Source organism: Danio rerio, chromosome 12, assembly GCF_049306965.1.
Source record: "Danio rerio strain Tuebingen ecotype United States chromosome 12, GRCz12tu, whole genome shotgun sequence".
Taxonomy (NCBI): Eukaryota; Metazoa; Chordata; class Actinopteri; order Cypriniformes; family Danionidae; genus Danio; species Danio rerio.
This window is the reverse complement of record NC_133187.1, coordinates 6,884,126-6,905,814: the sequence shown is the minus strand read 5'-3', so window position 1 is coordinate 6,905,814 and position 21,689 is coordinate 6,884,126. Positions and strand designations below refer to the sequence as shown.

The following is a 21,689-nucleotide window of genomic DNA, read 5'->3' as shown; positions in this document are numbered from 1 at the left end:
TATATATATATATATATATATATATATATATTTAGAATTTCAGGGAATTATAGATATGTGGGTTTTTCTCAGTAGTTCTAATATATATATATATATATATATATATATATATATATATATATATATATATATATATATATATATATATATATATATATATATATATATATATATATATATTTCTTTTTAACCTTAGTATTTTATTAAAATGCAATACACAGAAGAGCTATAAGTATTTCTTACCTAGAGGTCAAAATGACCACATCCATTTTAAAATGAAAATGAAAGTGAGGCAGAGACCTTTGCTAGTGATCTAGTAGCCTAACAACAATTTTATAAACTGTATTCCCAAAAGTATTATATTTTTAGGGTTATGACTTTGTTAAATATGACGACAGACATTCAAAGATTAATTTTAATATCTCAATAGTAGCTTTTGAGTGAAAATATGACATGGAAATATGGTGTTTTAGATGAGAACAGTCAGAATGATTCTAGTAGTACTAGAATTCTGATAGTTCCAGTGCTAAGTAGACTGTCTTCCCATACTCTAATGAGAATTAGTTGGCATATGATTGGGATGTAACTTATAGTCAACAAAATGTGCAAAAGACACCATTGAACTAAAGTCCATATTTCCAAACAGATATTTAAAATACATTGAACATGTTTTGCCATTGAATTTCACCTAGCATGAAATCCATGAATGATACTTAGATTTAGTAGTGTCTTACAGTTCACTATTTGTCCATAATTGATACTTCAATGAATATGGTTTATAGATAATAGATGTGTTATTAAATTTCTATGAAATTAGACTAACAATTTTGCCTGGTGGCAACAACAATTGGTCTTTTGGACCAAAGCAACCATTCCCAACATCTTTGCAGCATCATTACATAATGCATTCAACATTACTGACAGAAAGTAGACTAATCGATATTAAATAATAAAACTAAGTACGTTCTATCTGAGCAAAGCTATTCACAAACAGCTCATGGCTTAAAAATCAATATCTCGCCACTATAAGTGTGTGGAAGGAGATGAATTAGACTCAAACAAGCAGAAAGCAGCAGCACTCTAATCATTACCTGCTCTCTAACCAATACCTTTCGCTTTCCTCAAGAAAAACCTGACGAAATATAACAACAGTTGATTAGAAACATTTGAGAGCAATATGACGTTTCACCTTTCTAACTGTTCGAATCAAAACCCATCACCCGGGAAATTAACGGCGCACACATTGCAAAGGACAGCGAGTGTAAAGTCTGCGATTGTGTAAGCGCTGACTCCTGTGTTATCCATTCATGATGAAAATCAATTTCTTTTTATTGCATACTGGTGAGGGACAGACCTCTTGCATCAGGGGTTGGAGATGAATGAATAGAAATGAAAGCAGTGAGGGCTCACCTCTTCAGGAACTCCATGTACTCTGCATGTTTGATGAGTCCTGTCCTCATCATGATGGTCTGGAAACACTGCCGGTCAATGGCCCATAACTTCACATTTGTGAGGGCTGAGGAATAAAAATTTGAAAAGAAGTAAGTAAATAATGCCCACGCAAAACACACAAGCAAGTGCTTCTTTTTATCAGTCATATACATTAGCTGTGCAGTCATTGTCACTTAAAATTATTTATTCGTTCATTTTCCTTCGGTTTGGTCTCTTGTTTATCAGGGGTCACCACAGCAGAATGAACCACCAACTATTCTGGCATATGCTTTACACAGCAGGTGTCCTTCCAGCCGCAGCCCAGTACTGAGAAACATTCAGTATTCATTCACAAACACACCCATACACTGCGGCCAATTTAGTTTATTCAGTTCACCCATAGCGCATGTCTTTGGACTCTGAGGGAAACCAGAGCACCTGGAGAAAACCCACGACAACACGAAGAGAACATCCAATCTCCACACAGAAATGCCAAGTGGTCTGACCAGGACTCGAACCAGCAACCTTCTTGCTGTGAGGCGACAGTGCTAACCACTAAGCCGCCATGCTGCCTTATATACAATTATTTGTAATGATCAATAATTGTTACAAATTATTAACTGAGCCAGATTTGATGATCAGTTATGATGGATTTTTTAAGGAAATCGCATTAATGTGATGTAAATATTGCTTTAATGTTATGCTGTCACCATGCTGTATTTTCCCCCTAAAGATTATACTGTATATGTAACAAATAAATAAACAGATTAAACAACCGTAAATTAAGAGTTGAGGTGTAAAATCCTCTAAATGCCGTCTGAAATTGTCCTTTAAAATGAGCATTTTTATCAGGCTCCTTTGTGTATTTTCAGTAATTTCACTTTTATGGCAAATAATATGTCCTTTTCCTGGTCTTTAAAGTGAAATATCTCAACATAAAGGAGGCTGACAAAAATGTTCATTTTCAATGGAAATTTCAGATTTATTTTTATCTAAACTCTTCAACTCTAAACCAGCCATTTGTTATAAAGATATTAACAAAACATAAACAATAAAATCTTTTATAATATTGTATATAATACATTTAATTTGATGATTTGTTCGTTTTAATCTATTGCACATCACATATTTTAATATTCATTTATAGATTTTCGTATTTAACTTGGATTTCCACTTTTTTAATCATCTTGTCTTCTCAAAATGATATAGAATTTGATGAGAAAAATACTATTTGATAATTATTCTTCACCTGCTAGCACTTACTAATACATACACACACTAACATTACAAAAATGTTTTTCTGGGTCACGGAATTATACATTTACATTACCTGACAAAAGTCTTTAAGGAACAACAAATAATAACTTGACTTCTAGATCCTTTGGTATCAGAAGTGGCTCATATGAAAGACAAAGGCTTCTAGATTACGCTTATTTTTACCAAAATAAAATATGATCATGGCTTGATTTTTAATTCTTTAATTAGGAGAGTAAGGTCTAACTTTGCTTAGACAAAAGTCTTGTCACTTAACAGAAATAATGTACAGGATAGAATATAAAGTCATGCTGCAGTGGAAAAATAATGAATTTTGTGTAAGACTCGCATGATCTTGGAGGACTGCATCCATACATCTCTGCAATGACTCAAATAACTTATTGATAAAGTCTTCTGGAATGGCAAATAAAGCGTTCTTGCAGGACTCCTAGAGTTCATCAAGATTTTTGTATTTATCTTCAATGCCTCCTCCTCCATCTTACCCCAGACCTGCTCAATAATGTTCATATCTGGTGATTGGGCTGGCCAGTCCTGGAGCACCTTGACCATCTTTGCATTCAGGAACTTTGATGTGGAGGCTGAAGTATAAGAAGGAGCCCCCATACTGAATGTAACCACAAACCATGACTTTTCCTTCACCAAACTTGACTGATTTCATTAAGAATCTTGGGTCCATGAGGGATCCAATAGGTCTCCTGCTGTATTTTTGATGATTGGGATGCAGTTCAACAGATGATTGATTGGAAAAATCTACATTCCACCACTTTTCCAAATGATCAACTAGAAGTCAAGTTATTATTTACTGCTTTTATAACTAGGATCAATGACAAGACTTTTGTCAGGTAGTGTAGACAGAACTTAATTTATTTTAATGCTTTAAAATAAATTCATAATATTCAAAATGCAAACCATTTTCTATGTTAAAATATTAATACTGCCCAATCAAAAGTGCCAAAGTGATTAAATTACAATTAGGCCAATTAACGAACAAGCATGATAAGCAAATATTTGAACCATTTTATTAAAAAAGTATTTTTAACTCTCAATACACATAATTATATAACGCATTCCTTATAAAATAACCCCAACAACTGACTGAAAGAATGCATTAGCTTAATTAACCCTAATCTTACATTTTCTAAATTACTCACAGAAGCTGAGTGAACGAAACAATGAAGAAATCACGTCAGTCTGAACACACCATTGATTAATTATTTGCAGAAACTTTCCATCTTATTTTCGCCAATGTACCTCAACAAAACCCAAAAGCCCCTCTGTCGCCTTTGCAACTCGCTTTATTTCAGCCTAATTGATTGTGCAGTCTGAGAATGCTGTCAGAGCCGGAGAGAAAAGGCACATTTGTGCGCTGTGACAGAGGCAGAAAATGGTTGTCACTCCGCAGCATTACCAATATATTACTCGCCATCAGAAGGGAGCATTTGCCAAATTATTTTTAGATGAAAAGACCCATCAAGCCTCCAAATGTGACAGGTCTATGCCAGGAATGGGCAAAAATGTCATTCAAAACACCTATATTATTTACGGCTCTCTCGTGGGACCACATTATAAGCCATATACGCAACACTTTCCTTTACAGACTCCAGTGTTCAGGTTTTTGAATGATGGATTGTCCATGTCTGGATTACAATATGCAGAAATCTTATGGTGCTATGCTATTCTGAATACAATATTCACTGTAAGATCTGCATGGGGTTTCTGAAGGATATGGATCTGGATCTCAAGGATATGGATCTGTAGACAAAATGATGGTGAAACATGCAACCTACACTGTTAACAATTTCCTGTAGATCTACAGTAACTTACTGGCAGCAGTTCACCAGTAACTTACTGTAAGTAATTTAATTAGTGAATCAATTACAGCAAAACTAATGTATTTACATTACATACATAGACACTAAAAATGCTGGTTTCCATACAATCCTTTCCTTTTGTTCCATCACAAATTAATTCCTTAATGTTGTCCCAGCACAAATGTATTAAGTTAATCCAAATTTAAGTGGATTGAACATAAAATTATTAAGTGTTTAAAAAAAGTAAGAATTGTGTTGTTTTAACTCATTTTAAATCAGTAATTTGCAAGCATGCAGCAAAAGTCATTTTTTGAGTGCAGTTTGTCTTGCTGCAAATAATTAGCAGAATTGTATGTATATCGTTATTGTAAAATAGACAAATTTTCATATCTTTAAAATACAGTAACTAGGGATGCTCAATTGATCGGCGGAAAATCAAATTTAATCAGGACTCAAAATTGCAACCCTTTTGGTTTCATATGGACCTGAAATTTAATCTATGCGATCTTATACGTAATATATTTGGGAGCATTTGGGAAACTGCAAATAATGGTTTTAATGCAACCTGCTTTGATTTTTTTTCTAAAAGCATGCTCAATCGGTCTTCCCTGCCGCTATATTGGTTCATATAAGTGCCAATCACTAAAAGCTTTCCGCTGTCAGATGACAGTGAGTTTTTGTGACTGCGGGAAATGCAAATGGCTGAAGTTTGAGGAAGAATCAGCAAGTACACAGGTTTCCAAAACCCACTTAAAGTTAAATATTATGGCGCTGATGAAAGTGATCATGTGGTGGATGTTGATTCGCTAGTCAAGAGCGTGTTTTCGTAGAGAGTGCTGAAACAATCAGAGTGGATCAGCTGTTTAATGGCAAAATCTCAATGCGTTGCATTCACTGCGTGTTCAGTGCAAATGACCGTTAAATGTAAAATCTAACACTGTTTACATAATCAATAAAGAAGCTCACCTTTCAGTTTAAACTGAAACATGACAAACTTTTATAGAGTGGTAAAAGTGAGACTTTTCTTTCTTTTGTCCATTCTTCTTGAGATGCATATTATTCTTCTAGTTACTGATGACTGCTTTGCAGCTTACAGCATTGAATGATTCATTATAATCTTACATGTATTTTTTTGTAGCAGAAATATTGTTTTGAAAACTGACATGTATATAAAAACAATAGTGCGAAACGGATATTTCTTACTGCAATGCTTCTTTAAAATCCAGTAACATACTGCATACTGCACTGTTCTAGAGTAAAAACCGATACAGTGCAATTTTAAAAAATCATTAACACTGTAACTGGAAAAACCCTGAAAAGCACTGTTTACTTTAGTAGTATCTTTGCTATATTGTGTTTGTTTTTCCTTATTAATATTTGACAGTGTCCCATTTTTTTACTGGACAAATCATATACCGAAACAGTGACCGTAAAACCGAACCAAACTATGATAAGCCTGTATTGTTGCACCCCTAGTGCAAACCCAAGCAATCAGATGAAATAGCAGTGCAAGTGTTTCCCACATAATAAACCCTCATTTAACAGGAATGTGTTCATGAGCATGCATCATTTCACCCTCATGCAGTGAGCGCAAATGACGCTTGTAGAAACACTTTAGAAAAGTCTATTTTCAAAGCAAAGCTACAGTAATGAGCACATTAATACACCTTGACTTGAGTACAAATGGTTGTCTAGATTCTCAATTGCGTTTTAATGGCTTCAGAACACTTTTAGTCTTGACCAATTATTATGGATTTATTATACCTTATGAATTGACCTCCTGTGTGTGTGCACATTTAAGTACACAGGTATACAAGCCTGAAACTGTTGGGGATTTGGTAGAAACCATTGAAACTCATGCAAATCACATACGTCTTAGCAAATGTTTAATAATTATTGGAAATGGGTGATTTATTGAACATTTAAAAATATATTTGATGTCATCTTTGTGGGTGATGGATCAATATGACAAGAATTTTATCACATTTTATCATAAGCGTCAAAAGATCTCATCATGATTCAGATAAGTTTTACATAAATTCTCAAAATATATTGTTCATATAAATGAGATCTTAAATTGACAAAAGTGATATCATATACATAGAAAGCATTTTAAATGGAAGCAAAATGTCTTCTTATAACTGTAAAAAAAAACTTTCAAAATATGTTAAATAATGTGCAGTTTTCATTAAGAAATACAGATATATTTATGTAAAAGTGTAATGTAAATGTAAAATGTAAACATCAAGCCTAATCTGACCTAGGTAATAATGGTGCAGTATGTAAGTTTGACACCCAGTGGTTAAACTAGGTATTGCACTCCTGATTCAAAACACGCAAGCAGAGGTTGCCACATTGACGACATCAGCAGGAGCATGCCTGACTTTCAAGACTAAAGGCTGATTGATTTAAGTCGTGTTCTAAATAAAAGTGATGGCACAAGATAAAATGATTAGTTTTTGTGGTAACACTTTACAATAAGGTTCATTAGTTAATGCATTTACTAACATGAACTAATCATGAACAACACATGTACAGCATTTATTAATCATAATTAAAATTTATTAATGCATTATTAACATCCAAGTTCATGCTTGTTAACATTAGTTAACCCTTAAAGACCTAGAGGTATTTTGTGGGCACCTAATAGGCCTATATTATTATTTTTTTAAAAGCAGTTTTTATTTTTATTTTAGCAGTCAGCCTCAAGTGTCATATATCATTTTAAACAGGAGAACCTGAAGTTTCAATCTGTATCATTTAAAGGTCCAGTCTAAAATATTTTTTGGTCCAAAAACATATGAACAGACAGAAAATATTCCAGAATTTTCCAGAAACGATTTTTAAAAAAAGTGGCATTTTCTAGTTATTTCAAACAAAACCTTATGAAGTTTGTTTTTCTTTCTTTAGAAATACATGCTATGATGTTTTATACTTCCAAAATAAATTTTGTCTACATCCACAATTCCCTGAGCAAGTTATAGCAATTTATTTTAATGTTATTCCAAGGCGTTTTTCTATGGGGGAAAAAAATGCATTTATTTACTGACAATGTATTTGCCCAAAAGTTCTGGGAATGAACTAAACAGAAAAAAATATGTTACAAAATAATAGAACAGTGAAGCAAATTTGACTTTTTCCAAATAATATATTTTCAGTTACTATAAACAACACCACTTACAATGAACAAATAAAAAAAAATAAGAAAATAATAAATAATGTGTCAAAGTCCAAATATACATGGTGCAAAACCTCAGTAAAAAATAGATATAAATATTTACTATACCATAAACAGTTACATAACTAAATTAGATTCAATATGGAACATCCTTAGGTTTTATGTGCCAGCATGGATATGGTTGTCTGTGGATATGGATTTGGAGATGGTTGTCTGCAATGCAGACAAACAGCTGCACCTTCATTTGCGTCTTTTGAAAACAGCAAGAGCAGCAGTTCGTCTTTGCTGTGTCACTGTTTTGTCATGTTTCTGTGCTGCTGTGCATGCAAAAGTACTTAGTATGAAAATTATTTCATGCAAAACATTTTTTTTGCGTTTTATTTAGCCGCGCATAAATGTATGCCTATCTCTCATCCGTGTTGTTCAAAAAGCTTGTTGGTCAGCAAACAAAAGCGAAACCTATGCTTATTGGTTGTGATATAGCGAGTTTGAACCAATCTGGGCATGGAGGAGGGACAATGCATCAATATATCATGTCTGGTTTGTCCGGAGACACAGTGACGAGCGTTTCTTTGTCAAATCAGCGTTGTCAAATTTTGATGACGTAACCGCACTGATTTCGGAGCCTCTGAAAGTCCGCGAATGTTATGTGATACAGCACTGGAAAGCTGAGATTCTCTTCTTTATGCCAATCTTTGAATTGTATGAATCGGATCAGCGGATCAAAAGTTATTAAACATTTAAGAGCAATACTTATTTTTAGCCGCGGGCGGCTGTCTCGGTCTTTAAGGGTTAATGCACCATGAGTTAACATGAACTAACAATGAACTACTGTATTTTCATTAACTGACGTTAACTAACATGAACAAATACAGTAGTAAATGTATTGTTCATTGTTTGTTCATGTTAGTAAAAGCATTAATTAACATTAACTAATGAACCTTATTGTAAAGTGTGACCGTTTTTGTTTTAACCAACACCTGAACTATATATTTTAAAAACGGTTTCTATTTCTTGCAGCTGAACAACAGGATAAACTAACAATGATCACTTTAGGTACACCTCATGTGCTTCATTCAGTGTTGAATGCTAATAATGTGAGTTTGAATAGCATTTTACATGACATTTATTGCCATACCACTGAAAGCAGCAGCAGATCACCTCAGATATTGACAATAAAATAAACCATTTGAAATTAAATTTTGTTTTGATTATAGGCCCTCTTAGGGCTGCATGATATTGGAAAAATCAGTTATTGCGATACGTTATATTCTGCAATAAATACTGTGATATGAATACAGTTTCAAAAGATGGTTAAAATTGGACTAGGGAGTCTAACAGCATTCAGGTATAGAAATTAAACAATAACATTGCAAAATAAAATATTTTTTTTAACTTGCTTTGTCTTATTTCTTGTCCAAATATATAAAAACACATGCAAATGATCAACTTACACTCTATTATGATTGAACTTAGCAGTGACTATAAATCAGATGTGTTCTGTAGCTCATGGTCAACTATAATTCAGACTCAACACTGCAAATCTTGAGATGTGACTATTGGAAATGCCCACATTGTGATATTGATGCTGAACGTGCAGCCCTAGTACCTCTTATTAAAGGTGGTTTTTAGAGTTAAAATTTTAATTATTTTTCAAATATTAAATATATAGGGCTTTTTAAAAGAGCATGGACATTTTCCAATCTTTTCTGGAGAAAGTCTTACTTCTTTTAAATTGGCTTTAATAAAAGTAGTTTAAATTAAAATTAAATAAAAATAAATTTAAACAAGTTAAATTAAATTAAAAAATAAATAATAAAAAAATAATAATAAAAAAATAAAAAAATAAAATTATTTTTATTAACTCCAATAACTTGGTTTAAAATAACTTGAAAAAACTAGTAAAATAGTATGTATTGTCAAAATAAATTATTTATTAAGTATTATATTTACATAATTTTTTTTTTACCTTTTTTTTTTTTTTTTTTTTAGCAAAACTGTAGTCAAAATTGCCATTACACCTTTAAATGATTTAATGACACACTGTTCTCCAGATAAACCAAGGCTGTTTAATCCTACAGTATTACATTGACAGCTGTGCAAGCAAAAATAATTGGCAACCACACTCACGACAAGTGGTCTAATGTGTCATACCAATTAAGATGCTGCTTTTAAGGCGAAACAAATTACAGTACACAAACACACACACACAAAACACTCGTACAATAGTAGACAATCTCATTTGGATAGAAAGTAAACAGTAAATTGCCGCTCGACTGCTCTTGGACCAGGACGTCTTGTTTAATCTGACTGTGCTGCATAGCTTTGGGCCTCCAATTATCCAGCAATCCAAATCAAACCCGTTTCCCAACACCTTATTAAACAATGGCTGACTGCTTCCTCTGTCTCCGCTGTTCACTAGGGACAAAAACATGCAAGACGGAAAATTAAACGTCTTTATAGTTGTCTGAGTGGTTTGATCTGGAGCCATGCTGTTGTTCCTGTCATTTGTATCCGACAAAACCTTTCACTGACGGGGGAAAATCTATTTGGCCCTGATTATATAACTAACGCAAGCTTTCTTTTTGATCCCTTGTCATGACGTTGATTAGCAGGATGTTGATTATGCAGTCATAAATCGAACTCATATGCAAAGAATGATGAGTAATGATCAAATGCTCTTTGATCATGAATGGGTTTGTCCAGGCAGTACGCTTTTAAGGTGTGCCATTACTCTATATAAGCAACATCTATAACATATCTTCAACATATAAGGTCAATATGTTTCAACTCAGAAATCTCCAGTGCTTCATGGAGCAGTTGTCTGAATGCTTTATGAAGGGACATCAATACGATTCCATTATAAGACGCTTTGTGATAACCAGGTGTGACATTATTGACTTTATTCTTCACATACAGTAAGAGTGGGCGAGTGCCATTGAAATGTTTTTGGCCCAAGACTTCCAGTCACATTCACTTCCATTCATTTTTAGCCGAGAAAAAGCTTGTTATACTCTGCTTGATGTTGCAAACTGATATTTTGTAATTATTTTACTTTAGTTTTCTTGTATTGTCATGAACACACTTATTTATAGAGTATATTTGACCAATTTGTGGCATTTGTTATTCCAAGTCATTTCTTTCATAGTCAACTGAATCGGAAGTCCGAAAAACAATCGCAGAAACGAGCGCTCTTCCACATTGCAGAATAAGCTAAAAAAAATAAAGACGCAGGATTAAAAGATACATAACTCTTTCCTGTACAATTCAGTATTCTGGAAAGTGATGACTCTCAGTACCAATTTTATTATTGTAATTCATAATGAGTAACTGATTACAATTCATATGACAAAAAGTGCATACAGGGAAATAATTGTTTAGATGACACATTTGTGGTAACGTAATGGATTACATTTAGATTACTTTTGTGCTGAACCCTTATTTGATTGATTTTGTATTGAGGTGATCAGGGCCGGATTAAGAACATATTGGGCTATAGCAAACACAAGGGCCTCATTGTAGCTTTTTTTTTTTTTTGCTATTATTATTATTATTATTATTATTATTATTACGATTAATTTGCTAATTAATATTATCAAATTTTCCACTATTTGATTTATAGTTGATTATTATAAATGTTTTCTATTTTACTAAGGTAGGTGTACAAGTATAAAAATAATCATATAGATAAAAATAACATGAACTTCAAATTTTAAACAGGCTGCCAAAATCAGGAAAAAAGGGCTATCTATAAAAACTTTGAACTTTAGCTGGGCAGAAATCAATAAAAATTGTTTAAAAACCATGCTTAATTTCCCATTTGGTCTTGAGTTAATGAATTACAGAAGGTTAGCATTTTTTTTCCTCAGGTGTATTTTCTGATCAAAGCCAGTGTCAATATTTCATTTCTCCGGATTATTACTGTTGTTTTTATTAAAAACATGGTTTACTCGATGGACTTTTGATAACTGTTGTGCAGGCTATTTGATATGGTCGCACATTGTCTTTGGTGCGCATCCGAGACAGTGGTGCAGTTATGAGTACATTATATAGCATGATTCTGCCAATCCTGAGCTCTCTTACTGCACGTTAATAACGGATACGGTTTGAATTTTTTTTCTATGATGCATTTGGTTAGCCTACCTCTGACTAGACCGTTCTCGCGGTAGAGCACAAATAAGGAACTGTTCGGGGAAACAATGCACTTTCCTGGGAAAAGCATCTGGTCACTCTTGCTGGGGACTAAAACAGGGGCTACTTGAGATACAGATTGGGCTACAGCCACTCCGAGGCATAGTTTGGCGACTTCACTGTTTTTGAATAGCAGCGAGCATGACAAAGCATAAATCAAAGAGGCTTTCCCGCGTCATGGCGCAAATTAATTCTTCTGCCAATCAAGGGCCCCAAAATCAAATCTTGGGGTGTGCCATATTTTACAATCCATGATAATGGACAGTTTTCGGAAATTTGTAAAAAAAAAAAAAAAAAAAAAAAACTATACACTATGGGCAAATTTAATAGCCTTTTGTCATTTGCTGAAACACAGAGAAAGCTGTGGCCAAATTAAGACTCAAAATCACCCCAGAGTGATTGAAAACATCCCCATCATCACAAAAGGATTAATATTGATTTATGAATATTTATGAATTCTGAATGTTATCTAAATGAACCCTAACCCTAATGTGCAGCCATACGTACAGTATGTTGTAGTACATTTTGGCGCTTTCACAAAAAATGTAGACTGAAGCATTTCTTTCCAATGACTCTTCTGACTACTCTTTACTCTTAAGTTTGAAATGTCAATGTGTAGTAATTACAGTGTGTTATGCCAAAAAACAATTTGTATTTTTACTTTCCTAATGTGAACCTGCAAACGTGAAGAGCAAACTGATATTAATATGTATTTTATGATTGAGTCTGAGCACAACAGAATAATGGGAAAAGTAATTGGTTTACTAAAGATGACGCACTGTTAAGAATGACGAACAGCTTCAACTAATTCTTATCAGTAATAGTTCCACAGATTCTCACTCTAGTATGCTCTACTTTTCACTTCCATTATTACTTCAATTATTTTTAGCTGACCTAATCCTGACTCCTGCTTTTAAAAGATAATTAAACTTGCAGTGTCTGTGTTTATTTGTCCAGGCTATATTAGCAATTATGAATGTTGACTGAATTTGTATATAACCCTGCATTTAACACATTTTTTATTTAATTTTGCAGATTAACGTATTTCTTCTTACTATAAACAAACACAAGGAAAAGTATTAGTTTAAAGGGCACCTTTTTACCCATTTTATTAGATGTAAGATAAGCTTTTGGTGTCTCCAGAATTTGTAAAGTTTCAGCTCAAAGTACCCATCAGATAATTTATTATAGCCTCCAGAATCTGCCCATTTGTGTGTCTGAGTACAGTGTGGCTGTTCTTGTAGCCTGTCGCTTTAAATGCGAATGAGCTGCTTCTCCCTGCCCACTGTTCCCATGTGCGTCTCTGCTTCTACTGAGTTACGTCAGATAAACAGCAGTCAGTGACAGAGACAGACTCAGATGATGCTGAAATACAGCTCTTTAATCAAAAATAAATTTATTTAAGTAACACTCCAGGGACACTGAAGTGTTTTAAAGATGCGACTTAGAGTCGTTTAAATAATTCGTCCGGATATTTTGCCTGTTCATATCGATGTCGTCACGAAAAAATACCAAATATAAAGTGCTGGATCCGGTAAAACATGAACGCACCTTTCCCTTCAAACACTAGTAGAGTGTGTTTGAGATTGATCATGACTGAAGATGAGTGAACATTAATAAATGAGCGTTCTGGTGATTAATGCAGTAACCTACCCTGCAACGGAGGATTCGTCGGCCGTTTGTTAAAGGAAGGATCAGAAAAGACTATGGATGTATAGGGCTTTGTCAGAGCTTGACAGGAACTTTTATCAGTACACAGTTAATATCGATCAGTTTCTTCCTCCAGTTCACTAGTTTAAGTAAATGTATTTAAAATGGTTGCCTCTTTGTTTTCTCTAGCTTGCCAAATATGTATTTATTTGTGTTTTGTTACTTGTAATCACTACATGGTTTGTAGTGTATCTGGTTAACTCTTTATATTCTCATATAACATCTAAAGCCAAGGTGAAAGCACAACGCATGCTGCTTTTTTATAGATTTGAATGCGTTTCTGAGCTCTTGCTGTTCCTACTTGTGCTACGGTCAAGTTTCAAAATAGTTCAGCTTTTGCTACTGTGTGGATTATTACTGAATGTGTGTCGCTGTTTTTACTTATGGTTAAGAATAGAGCAATATGCTGGTGTTAAACTGCTTTGCTTTAATACACTCCTGCATTGGGCTTACACATACACTCTGACTACGTCAATAATGCAGATGAGCCATGGTGGGCGTCTCTCTCTGTATAGTGCTGAACACAGTTGACCAATCACAACAGACAGAACCATCGGACCAATCAGCAAGATTAGCATCCCGCAAGGGAGGGGTTTGTAATTAAATGAATCACTGAACAAATCATATAGGAGTCGTTGGGATTATTAGATAAAAATAAATTATTATAGACAATAAAAAGTGTTTTTTTTTTTTTTTTTTTTACCTTGCTTGCATCAGCCTGTTGCAGAAACCAAAATATGACATTTTTAATGCATAATAGGGGCTCTATAAAAACATTCATTTGGTTAATTATTTGAACAATTCAGACTGTACATAAAGAGTAATAACCAATGATTTTCCCTTTTAGTCCGAACACACAAGTGCGGGTAACTTTTCTTCATTTGCAACTAAGTTCAGAAAGAATCCATGTCACAGAGTTCACCTGATCATAGCTTTCTTTTCCCCCTAAACCTCTCTGTAACAATAAAATGTAGGTCACATGTGGGGTCAATTACTAGCGTAGACCATCAGCATTTGAACTAAGAGCTGAGCAATTACAGCACTGCCTTTTGCCCAGAGAGACTATCGACAGCAGCGCCTTCACACCACAGCCATGTATTGATTCTGTTGTGAGGGGGTTTTATCCGTCTCTCTGTCACTAATGTCAGCAGCAGCAGCAGCGATACAAGATAACCAACTGACTTATTCTCTACAGGATATAGGCAACAGAGAAAGGCGAGACAACAGACTGTGGTCTGCTACACTGAGAGACATGAAGGGTGGGTTTGGATGCTCTTTTGTGTCTGGGAGTAGTTACAAGACTTTCGAGGTTGAGGTTTTTAGCCATAAACCACACAGTTTGACAGAAATAGACATGTGACGTGTGAAGAGAAGGAGCACAGAGAAAAAACTTGTGCATTCTTGAGTTAAAGAGCCCCTATTTTGCATTTTAAAAGTTCATAGTTTGGTTTTGGGGGTCTCCAACAATAGTCTGATATGATTGCAAGGTCACAAAACACTTTCATTGTCTTACAATCTGCATTTATTTTTACCTAATAATCCCAACCACTCACATATGATTCGTTCAGCGATTCATTTGTTCCCAAACCCCTCGTTAAGACTTCTATACTTCTGCATAAAGTGATTGGCATGACCCACGGCGCATGCAACAAGCGTAGCTGTGCATTCATACTTCTGCGCTTTCTGTTTCTGTTGCTCTGCAATAACACTTCCGAAATGCTAGTTGGAAGTTTTTTTGCTGCTGTTTTGTTTGTTTCTGAATGCTTCCTTAAAGTACAAGTGGTTCAAACTCGCTCATTTTGAGGCAGGAACCGGCGGAAGTGCAACAACTATAATCATAAGGGACAAAACTAAACAAAACTTTCCATCTGGACCTTCTTCACAGGACTCGACACTTGTAAATGCACGCTCCAACGGACTGTGAATATAAAACCCACTTTACCTTAATAACTTACACTCTCACTTTTCATTCTGAGCATTCAGTGTCCCCAGTTTATTTCACCATATGTAACTGTTTTGCTGAAATAATTGCTTTAATCAAAATCGAGTAATGTGTATGATTCAGCATAGCATGAACTTACCTGATGACGTGAGAGCTGCAGAGTTGAGCATTTTTAATTAGGTCCTCACTCCATTCAGCTCCCTTTTAGCCAATAATGTCTGCGGTTGGCATTACAAGTAGTGTAATGTAAGGACAAAGTTAAGTTTTCTATTTCTGGACTTTTGAATTTGGCATCCTACTGCACAGCTCGACATGTTTGCTACTGTAATGCAACGGATCTTATTTTGCAACCGGGAACCCGTGCGACATCATGTGTGACGTAGGTTGGTTATTCGGCTATAGATTACTTTTATGATGAATGGACGAACTTTATGGAGTTTCAATAACAGTAGAATCTCAATATTATTTAAGCTACTTTGCTGTAATATTTAAATGTTAATGTATTTATTAGAAATGGTTAGCAAATAATTACTTTCCCCCCCTCAAAAATCTTGCGGTGTGAAAAGATGATTGGCATTTAGTTGTTTTGACAGACCCAAACTTAGTTCAGAGAAATGTTTCTACAAATGTTCTTTCCACCATATCAGAGAATCAACAGACATAATTGGTCTTTAATGAGGTAATTATGTTCAGCAGGTGTGTTTGTGGCATTGTGATTTGTAGAATTCCTTTAGTGAATTGGTCATGAAACAGCACAGAAACAACACTATCATAGCCATGTGGATGTAATTCACCAGCATCCTGTCCATAGATGGAGATCAATAAAATTACATTGACAGTTTGATTTATAATAAAAGTATATACTATATATTAGACTATAGACCTGAATGAAAAAATTACATTCCAGTACAGAACAGTTATTTCGGCATTCATTTCATGTGTCATTCATATCTACAAAAAGATAGTTCACCCAAAAATGAATATTCTGCCATCATTCACTACTTTAAATAACGTTCAACTAACAATACAAGTGATCAATTGATGTGGACAGTACTAGAGTAGGCTAACATTAGTTTTTTCTTCCAAAATATCCATAAAAAGAGTTAGTAACTGGCAAATAATATTGCCTGCTGTTTCAAATTATGGCTTGGACATTAGGCATGTATCATAGCAGAATTGTTGAAGAAATGCTGAAACATCATTTAGCCCTAATACACACATTTAACTACCAAATCTGATCAGGGTTCATACAGTCAGGGAAAACCTGGAAAGTCATGGAATTTTTTACATTTTCCAGGCTTGGAAAAGTTTTGGAAAACAGAAAAACCCACAAAGTTTTGAAAATTAGTTATCTGTATCTGTACACCTAAATTAGGACTGCGTGATATTGGAAAACATTACCATATTTTGTATTTCTGTGATGTATATTGTGATGTGAATACAATTTCACCAGATGATTCAACAGGTTTATTTGGATTGATTGGGGGAATTTGTGGAGGTGTGAATCTCGAATAATAAATAACAAATAAATTACAGTACAAGCATAGATAAAATATAGTGAAGATAAGTGAATTATAGTTTTTAGGTAAAGATATTAAACAATCAACACTGCATAGTCTTCATTGTATATTATTTAATCTTTATTAATGCAAAAAAAATAATAATTGTCTTGTGGCCGGATGTTTTATGGTGTTCACACAGTCACAGGCCTTAAAGAGACAGTTTACTCAAAGATAAAAAAAACTATTTACTCACACTTCACTTGTTTCAATACTATAGGAGTTATTAAATTATGTTCTGTTTTCATTTTAATAAAAGAAAACTCAAATGTTTGAAACAAGCGAAGGGTGTAATGAAAATGGTAAGTAATTTTGGGTGAACTATCCCTTTAAAAATGCATGCAGATGATAAACCTTTACTCCATTATGATTAAACTCTATATTAACCTATAATCCCAACATTGCATATTCTGTGATGTGGCTATTGTGGATGCACACATTGCAATATCGATGCTGAAACGACATTTTGTGCAGGCCTAATTTGAATATAGGTTAGATGTCTTTACTTCTTTTGTGTCATTGGCCAAAAACTTGCTCTCACATTGTTGGTGCTGCGTAAACATTATCAAAATCAATTATACATAGATATAAAAACAAAATAAAACAAAATAGATTGTTGCATGTTCTATGATATGCTGTAACAATTTGAACGTGATTGTTTTTCTTTTTACTTACTATGTATATGTAGACATTACATAAAACATTACATCATGAAAATGTCATTTGAAAGTTCTGGAAAAGTCGTGGACTTTTAGTAGTAAAAATGTGTATGAACCCTGTCTGATCTGAAGCATTTGTGAATATGGAGGAGAGTTTTAGAAAAGCTCTGTTTTTAAGAACAAATTATTAAATGTATGAGCGAAATGAGTCCTTCACCAAAAAAAAAGAAACAAAATCTGTCTTTAATAGACCTGGGACATCATGAAAACTTTTGGTTACATTTTCTTACAAGCTTATCACACATTGGAAGTTAAAAAAAATCAATAAATTCATAAATGTTGTGACTTAAAGTCCCTTAGGTCCAAAAAAAATCAAAAACACACATTTAACCTCGATATAAAGAACTTGTCTGAGATGTGAGAGCTTTAAACACAACAAGAACGTTCAATTCCAGCCTCACGGAGGCAGAAATTAATAACAACAGCCAGTTTGGTTCATCACTGTCAGTACAAATTTTTAAATGGAAGTTGCATTCAAATATGGCTGCAAATTTAACACGCGTGCAATTTAAAAAGTGCTCAGGTTACGCAAGACTTCGACTACACTAATTCCCAGAAGCCTCTGTCTCAAAAGCATAAGTGCATGAGACAGGCTTCTCGGTATCAGCGGACAAATTAAACTCGTCAGACTCATTTTTGGCTAAGCCGGCTGACTTTATTCCCTCGACTATTTTCAGTTCCCTGTAATGTCTGGAGAGACCAAAACGAGCCTGACCAAGAAATAATGAATTATATCGCAAATCACATTAGAGATGAGAGCAATCTGACTTCTTTAAGCATGCAGAAGCACAATGTTTTTTTAAGCGTGTCAATGCTCACAAATATTTCAACCAGTTTATGAAATATGGAAATGTTTCTTATGTGTCAATGACATGAGACAATAAACCAAGCATTTCATATTGCAAAGAAGAGGTGGTTAGATATGAGCAGGCTACACAGAGCTTCTTTCAGCAGGGATCTGATGTCTGGATATTGCTATTTCGTAACGCGATTGCAATAAGTTTTCTTCTAGTATTAGTTATGTCTGTCATGTTTAGTCTAATATTTTTTATGGAGATATTGTTTTAAGGTGGCTTAGTGACAATGCTTCAATATAAAAACCATATATAAACCAAAGGCGCAGCCTATGATGACCACCCTTTCCCTCCTCCTCCACCTTAAAATCATTTTAAAGTTGGGCAAACTTGGTAGATTTCCCAGAGCTAAAAGCAAGAAAATTTCTTCCATCATGGCTAGTGTGGCGCAGATGCTACAACCCGCCTTTACGCATGCGCAATGTCGTAAATTGTATAGCAAGTGTAAACACATGAATTGAATATGGGTCACAATTAAAAGTTTGTGTAAACAGACTGGCAAAAAAAAAAAAAAAAAAGATATTGGCAACAAGTCGGAATTGAGCATTAAAACCTGACCTTAGAGAAGCTTGTTTATGCTTTTATGACCAGCAGGGTGGATTACTGTAAACACTGATTTACTAGAGAATATTGTGTCTGCTTCAATAATTTGGTAATTTCACGAAGACATTGTAATTAATATATGTTTCTCACTTTTAATTCTTATTTTAACTAATGGTTTATTACCTTACTAGTCGCTTCTTATGAGCAATTTTTGCAGCATTTACTCTTATATTTATGAACGTTTCATGAATGTATGATAGAAATAAGCCCTTTACCAAAAAAAAAGAAACAAAATATGTCTACTTCTGTCAAAATCTGTCTGAAAACCTGCCTTTATTATTAAATTCATTGGCATGATCTTATTCTACATCCTTCTCAATACCTTAACTGCTACCTAATCAATTATTAATAAGCAGCAAATTAGGAGTTTATTGAGCTAAAAGTCAGTTAATGGTTTGTTAATAGCAGTGATGGGAATAACGGCATTATAAATCATTGGGGTACTTTTTCAGTAATAAGTAATCTAATTATTTACTATTTCCCCTGTTACAATGCTGTATTGATAATAATATGTGGCATTACAGAACTTATACATAGTTGAGTTCTGGTATTTGTGTTTTTTGGGTAGTAGGGCACATAACTAATCTGATGATTGGGATGTTAACTGAGGGCAGCATTTCCATGATATAAATCTGTTTAGCAACAACAATTGAGTTGATCCAACATGATTATGAAATAAAAGTTTAAATACATTTGCATTTTTATTTAACTTAAACTCAAAGGTCTGATAATATTATGTATGTCTATTATGTGTTGTACATGTCAACGTTTCTTAGTTTTATTTAAAGTTATCCTAAATGAAGTAAAAGAGCCATTTTAAGCATATTTTATAAGTTGCATATACAACTGATTGAGACTGATCTCAGAACTAATTTTAGGCCAGTTATTGCTCACTGAGCAAAGCAACAAACTGTATTTTTGCTAATTAAGCTGCCAACAAAAGTATTACATGAAAGTCTTCTCAAACTAAAGTGAAGATTAAACTCTAGCAAATCTTTCTGTTAACTTTACACACCTATAATTACTTTTGTTGTCAACATTTCCCTCTCTTAACTCAATCCCACGCAAAGCATGCTGGGAACTACAAATCCCCTAATCAATTCCTTTATGTTGTCTCAACACAAAATGCTTAAGTTAACTGAATAATTTACAAATTGAAGTGGACTGAACAAAGAAATTCTCCAAAAAAAAAATTCAAAGAATTGTGTTGTTTCAGCTTATTTTAAACAGTAGATTGAACAAGCAGCAGTAATCATTTTTGAGCGTACATGAAAGGTAATACAGTACATTATAAAGCACACAGGCACTTTAAGATCAAGTCAATAGGCTGTACCTCTAATAAACAAGCCTATCATAATAGTGGCATAACAATGCTGAGGCCTTCCATGCTCCAGCTCTGGAAAGGTTCAGTTTAAAGGTAATTACGACACTGCCACCAATAACATAATGATAAACTTCCAAATGATCAACATGATTACTAAGACAATAACGCAGCTGGCCCAAAGCCAGAGTGGAGCAGATGTTATCAGCTGTTATTCTGATGGAAGACGATGAATATTCAATATCATAAAAGCAGAGGCAATCTTTAATCTGTCATCATGGCGTTAGCAAACTTACAGCGATTGAGTCTGCCAACCTTACTTCAATCAAACCCGTCTTAATGCATGTTGGGAGAATCAACACAGGAAACAAGCAGCGAGGGTGATCGGTCAACTTAAATCAAGTCTAATCTTCCTATTGATTAGCTGTCTTAATGTTATTCATGGCTACGCACAACAAATCACCGCGGCACTCTTCAGCAGCGAGATTGCCTTTCTGTCGCTCTGATTAAACGAGGCGTCAATTAAACAAGGGAAATTCGCCGACCTGACGTACCTTCTGCTTTTAAACTAGACAAAGCTTGACTGTTTCATGTCAGCTGCCTGTCAAATTAGATGTCAAAAATTCTGCAGCTGAGGACAGGATGTTAAGTTTTAGAGAGAGATGAGCAGTGCTTTTTAAATCGACACACTTTAAAAATATGGCTCTTAAACTCGGCAAAGTTTTGAGCAGGTTATACAATCAATCAAGCTATTTTAATAACTTTTATATGAATCTTGGTTGATCACATATGTAAAAGAAAAAAATATATACAACACAAACACTCACTGGCAATTTTATTAGGTGCAACTTACTAGTAATGGGTTGGACCCCCTTTTGCCTTCAGAACTGCCTTGATCTTTCATGGCATAGATTCAACAAAGTTCTGGAAATATTTCTCAGAGATTTTAGTCCATGTTGACATTATAGCATCACAGAGTTGCTGCAGATTTGTCGGCTGCACATCCATGATGCGAATCTCCCGTTCCACCACATCCCAAAGGTGCTCTATTGGATTGAGATCTGGTGATTGTGAAGGTGTACAGTGAACTCAATA

General features: G+C 34.2%; 1 protein-coding gene across 3 annotated transcripts in view; it reads right to left on the bottom strand.

Annotated features, from left to right (window-relative positions):
* prkg1 (protein kinase cGMP-dependent 1) overlaps nt 1-21,689 on the bottom strand; it is a 248,018-nt gene that overhangs the window by 91,966 nt on the left and 134,363 nt on the right. For all 3 annotated transcript variants that reach the window (XM_073918140.1, XM_073918139.1, XM_073918141.1), the window contains exon 4: nt 1,411-1,516. In XM_073918140.1, coding sequence (XP_073774241.1) covers nt 1,411-1,516 — 106 coding nt within the window. The remainder of the gene's footprint in view (nt 1-1,410; nt 1,517-21,689) is intronic.